Below are 4,989 nucleotides of genomic sequence, written 5' to 3'. Positions count from 1 at the left end.
AGAATGAATCTCTCATTGACCCTGATTTTACAATCGCCCAACTTACAGTATTTGAGTGTACTGTAACATGCTATTCATTTAGAGTTTTATTTGAACGTTTTGGCCTTTGCAGTTGGACTGCAGTATTTTTGCAGTAACCAAGTGCTGAATATATATACCAACATTCAGTACTATTGAATATTCAGGTGTGTGTGTGTACTTGTTTATGCTACATTGTGGGGACCAAATGTCCCCACAAGGATAGCAAAACCTGAAATTTGTGACATTGTGGGGATCAGCCTGCGATACTTAAAAACAGAACTTTTTTCTGTAATGTTCTGGATGCTGTGTTCTCCATTTTTCTCTGTAGTGTCTAATGAATGCTCTGTAATGTTTATTTTATTGACTCATGTGTGTGTGATCTGAGAGCACTGGTTGAGTTTGAGTACAGGTGAAATGGTTTTGCAGTGATTGTTTGATTTTGAATTGTGGGGACCAAATGTCCCCACAAGGATAGCAAAACCTGAAATTTGTGACATTGTGGGGATCAGCCTGCGATACTTAAAAACAGAAAATGATGTTTATCTGAAAGTGTAACAATGCAAACAGGTTTTCTGTAAGGGGTAGGTTTAGGGGTAGGGATGGGTTAGGGGATAGAACACGTCATTTGATCAGTTTAAAAACAATAGAAGTCTATGGAAGGTCCCCACAATTCACAGAAACAAACATGTGTGTGTGTGTATATTAGTTACCATATTTATTATATGTTATAATTATAGCTATATTGTAATTATAATTATATAGTTATAATATTTATAATATATTATAGTTAACTGTAATAGCGCTGTTTAGTATTACTGTGTGTGTGTGTGTGTGTGTGTGCTTGTTTATGCTACATTGTGGGGACCAAATCTATGGAAAGTCCCCACAATTCACAGAAACGTGTGTGTGTGTGTGTGTGTGTGTGGGGGGAGAGTTGATCATGTTTAATTAGAACCATTTCATTTACACTGGGTTACCACTGTGATGAAGAGTGGAGATTTTGCTTAGGCAGGTATAAAATATGATTTTCTAAGGAGCAAAATAAATATATGGTCTATAAAGGTTCATTTTGTTCGGTGCATACTGTACCACCCCTTTAAAACCTCTGCTAACAAAAGTTAAAAATTACTGACAGTCAGAGAACAAGACAAATAATACAAATTAAACTAAATGGCAATGAAACTAATCAAATCCCCCATATGTTCCACACATTTCCAACAGATGTGAATACTTAATTTCCACAGGTACGATTTCCTTCACACTTTAGCTCAGACCTGAAGGATCTTCTGCGCAATCTGCTACAGGTGGACCTCACAAAACGCTTTGGCAATTTGAAAAATGGAGTCAGCGACCTCAAAAACCACAGATGGTTCGCTACAACAGACTGGATTGCAATCTATGAGAAGAAGGTGTGGCCTTTTGTTTTTTACATTCAGGTTTCAATTTAATAACTGGCTCTTGGGAACTGCTCTTTTGTAAGCTAGTGGATTTTTTAAAATGATTTTACAGATTGATGCTCCCATCATACCAAAGTGCAGAGGACCTGGAGACACGAGTAACTTTGATGAGTACGACGAGGAAGACATCCGGGTATCTGTCACAGAGAAATGTACAAAAGAGTTCTTGGAGTTTTAGGATTTCTGTAAAGGCTTTAGTAGAAGGTTATTTTATCTTGTTATGCATCTTCAAAGTTGAATCCAAGAACATCTCAATTCCTTCCACAGTGCTTTATTCAAAGAGATTTGGAAATTCAAGTTCCAAGTTTCAAGTGTAGTCTACGGCAGCATTAAAAAAAAAGATCATATAGGTACATTATATGTTAATTAATTTGTACAATGAATAAAGCATATTTTTCCTACATTGAACGATTTTTTTTTCCACTTGTGTTACACATTAAGGAAAAGTAGCCTATATGTTCCGTATTAATACATGAGAAAAACTCAATTCCACATTATGTTTAAATGTGTGTGCACGATATGTGGAATATGTGTGCCAAAGAAAGCTTTTGGTTGTTCAGAAATATCAAAAGATGAAGAAAGTTTTTAAAAATCAAGTAAAATATCTCCTTAAACAGTGGTAATATTAATCCTATATGATCCTGATATTCCATATAAAGTCTTGAATGGCACTGAAACGTAATGAAAAGATGCCTTTTGATTTGTGCACCTTCTTATATGGACCGTGTGAATACTTTTATTTTTAAGAAAAATGGTATATCTGCTGTAGAGATTATGATGTCCAATTTTGGGGCAACTTATTTTGACACTGAATAAAAGAAAATTATTTACATTGCTTTATAATGTCCAATGCCTTTTTGTCATGCCTGTTTGTCTGGGAGTACTGTTGTGAGTATATTTGTAAAAGATGCTTATGTTTTGTTGTTGTTGTTGTTTTGAAAGCTAAATCTCTGATGACATTAGCATGAGAAACTCTGATTGGTTAACGTATAATGCAGTGCATATATAAAACAGCTCTGGATGCCAATTGGTTATATATTCCACAATACAGTACAGGTAACAGCTTTGTCCTATTCACCTTATCTCTGCGCAGGCCCCATAGTTCAGTCGCAAGGCCTCTCATGCTTGATTGCATTATGTTGCATGTGCATTTATTAATTTGACACAAACTCATTCAGTGCATCCTACACATTGTGAAAAAAATAAAAGCTATGTATCAAAAGTATTAATTTATCATGTGCAGTAATAATACAATTTCAGTAATTTATAATGGAAGAAATAAAAGAACACTTTTTAAAATGTAATAAACAACTTTGTAGTTTTTCAGCCTGTTTTTGTCAAATAGTGTTTCTTAAAATCATCTTTAAAATCACCAGGCTTAATTAGGGAAGTATGTTTCAAGATTGGATTTATCAGGAGACTGCAACGTTTCGTAAAGACTATAAATACAAACATTTTTGTTACAAAGAATAGAAACATTACATTGCAACTCAAAGAAAATTTTTTTTTTACTTTTTTAAAGATAATTGTGTTGGTTTTAAAATATGGTTAATTGTGAATTTACTCATTATATATGGGAAATGTAAAAAAATAATAATTTTACTCAGAAGAAATAGGCTAGGTCACTACGTTCACACATTAACAGAAACAAGATATAACAAATCAAAAATTAAAAAAAAGCTGTTACAACTGTCCGTTGTAAGTAATGCATGTTAACAGCTTGTCAAGATGCTGATTGACCTTTTTTCTTTATTTATTTTTCTTGGTGTAACTGATAATTGCTATAATTGCATGTTCATTGTTGAAGAGATTTGCAACAAGATTGTGAACAACTACATTTCCCATCGTTCGAGACTACATTACCCATAAAGCCCCGCGCCTGCATTTGTCGGATTGTGCTTGGGGGAAAAAGCGTAATATTGTTCCAATGATCGAGAATCAATAACATTCAAACCTTCTACATAAAACATCTGTTAAATTGGTAAGATACAAGCTTTTCATCCAAATAATTGGAAATTATCGTTTTGTTTTCTCAGAAAGACGGCAAATGTCATAAATGTTGAGTTAATGGAAGCTAGCTAGCTAATGAGTTTATCATCTGCTTTATTAATCATCCCACTGTCGAAATTCATCATGAAAACACTTGTAATATATTAAATGGATATTTTGATGATCCAGTACTTCTGTTTAGCAAGACAGAATACAGCTTCAGTGACAGATATTTAGTCTTGCTATAACTATCATACGGCATTTTTCAATTATTAAAAATCAAGTACACTTTATTTACAATAAATTATTAAATACCTAATTTACAATTAAAAATCTCTTTTCTGCTTTAAAAATTATGGCTGTCATTTGGTTCATCGTGTTTCTCTTCATAGACACCGAACCTGTCAAACCTCAAATGTGAAGGAAAATGCTTATTTAATTTCTCATAACTTATATTTTGCTCATTATATTTGCTCAAGCTGTTTTGCAAATTTAGTAGCTGTTTATTTCAAAATAGCATGATAGTCGTTTTATAATAATGACAGTAATATTAATATATTTTATTTGTTAATAATGTTTTATTTTTGACAGATAACCTTAGAGTTATCACAGTTTTTCATGTTTAACATGTCTCTCTTGTCTTACTGACCTGAACTGAACTACTTACTGAACTATAAATGCTTGATCATCTTCTTTATTGCTCAGATCTTTTATTATTTTGCAGAATCAATTCTCTAAGTACACCAAGATATATTCATAAACTTTCTGGAAGATGGGGCAGCTTTGCACAGCAGGAGACTGATGAGGAGACAACTCAACACCTCTAATGGAATAGAGCAGTCTCAGCTCTCTGACAAACAGGTGAGCAATAGATCAGAGCTAATCAGATTAATAAGATGATTATTGTTCACATGAAAGCAGAGCTTCTGTTATGCACCTCAATAAATTATTTAGAATTTGCTTAAACATGAAACAGTTTATTGAATTTTGATAATGCATCTCCCATACTGTAGCAGTTCTTAGAATCTACGACAGTGATGATAGACTAAAATTGAATGTATTAAACTTTGTTTTATTATTATTATTTTATCCAGCAGTCATGGAAACCAAGGAAAATGGTTCAGTGGACACCAAATGGTAGGTGTATATACAGTAATGTTGGGTTCGAGTTGAGTCCAAGTCTTTAACAATTAAATTTGAGCGAGAAACATTTAGTAATGTCTTGTCATCTTAATTTTATGTTGTTACTGTACTTTTTAATCTTTCATGTTACACATGAAGTGATTTTGACAGTACTCATCAAAACCAGTAGGCCAGAAATAGTATTTTCGTGACTGACTCTGACTCAGAAAAGTAGAGCTTGCCTTCTCAATCCATTTATTTAGCCATCCTCGAAGTTGCTGTTGCTTCCCCTGTAGAAATGAAAACAATGCGGAATTTAAGGATTTTTAATTTCGTCTTCCCAATTAATTGACAATTTTTAGAAATAATTCATTTTCTGCCTTCAGTTTGTGTAAAACAA

At 33.2% G+C, this 4,989-nt stretch overlaps 2 protein-coding genes across 3 annotated transcripts in view; both read left to right on the top strand.

The window, feature by feature from the left end:
* prkacba (protein kinase, cAMP-dependent, catalytic, beta a) overlaps positions 1 to 2,334 on the top strand; it is an 11,030-nt gene extending 8,696 nt beyond the window's left edge. The window contains exons 9-10 of the mRNA XM_016461101.1: positions 1,266 to 1,430; positions 1,531 to 2,334. Of these exons, the coding sequence (XP_016316587.1) occupies positions 1,266 to 1,430; positions 1,531 to 1,656 (291 nt within the window). The 3' untranslated portion in view covers positions 1,657 to 2,334. The remainder of the gene's footprint in view (positions 1 to 1,265; positions 1,431 to 1,530) is intronic.
* Positions 2,335 to 3,350: 1,016 nt separating this feature from the next.
* Positions 3,351 to 4,989, top strand: part of samd13 (sterile alpha motif domain containing 13) — a 12,140-nt gene continuing 10,501 nt past the window's right edge. For both annotated transcript variants that reach the window (XM_016461098.1, XM_016461097.1), the window contains exon 1: positions 3,351 to 3,459. The gene's annotated coding sequence lies outside the window, so the exon portion shown is untranslated. The remainder of the gene's footprint in view (positions 3,460 to 4,989) is intronic.

This window comes from Sinocyclocheilus anshuiensis, unplaced genomic scaffold, assembly GCF_001515605.1.
Source record: "Sinocyclocheilus anshuiensis isolate Anshui unplaced genomic scaffold, SAMN03320099.WGS_v1.1 scaffold192, whole genome shotgun sequence".
NCBI classification, from domain to species: Eukaryota; Metazoa; Chordata; class Actinopteri; order Cypriniformes; family Cyprinidae; genus Sinocyclocheilus; species Sinocyclocheilus anshuiensis.
The sequence above is the reverse complement of the archived record's forward strand: the minus strand, read 5'-3'. Positions and strand labels throughout refer to the sequence as shown.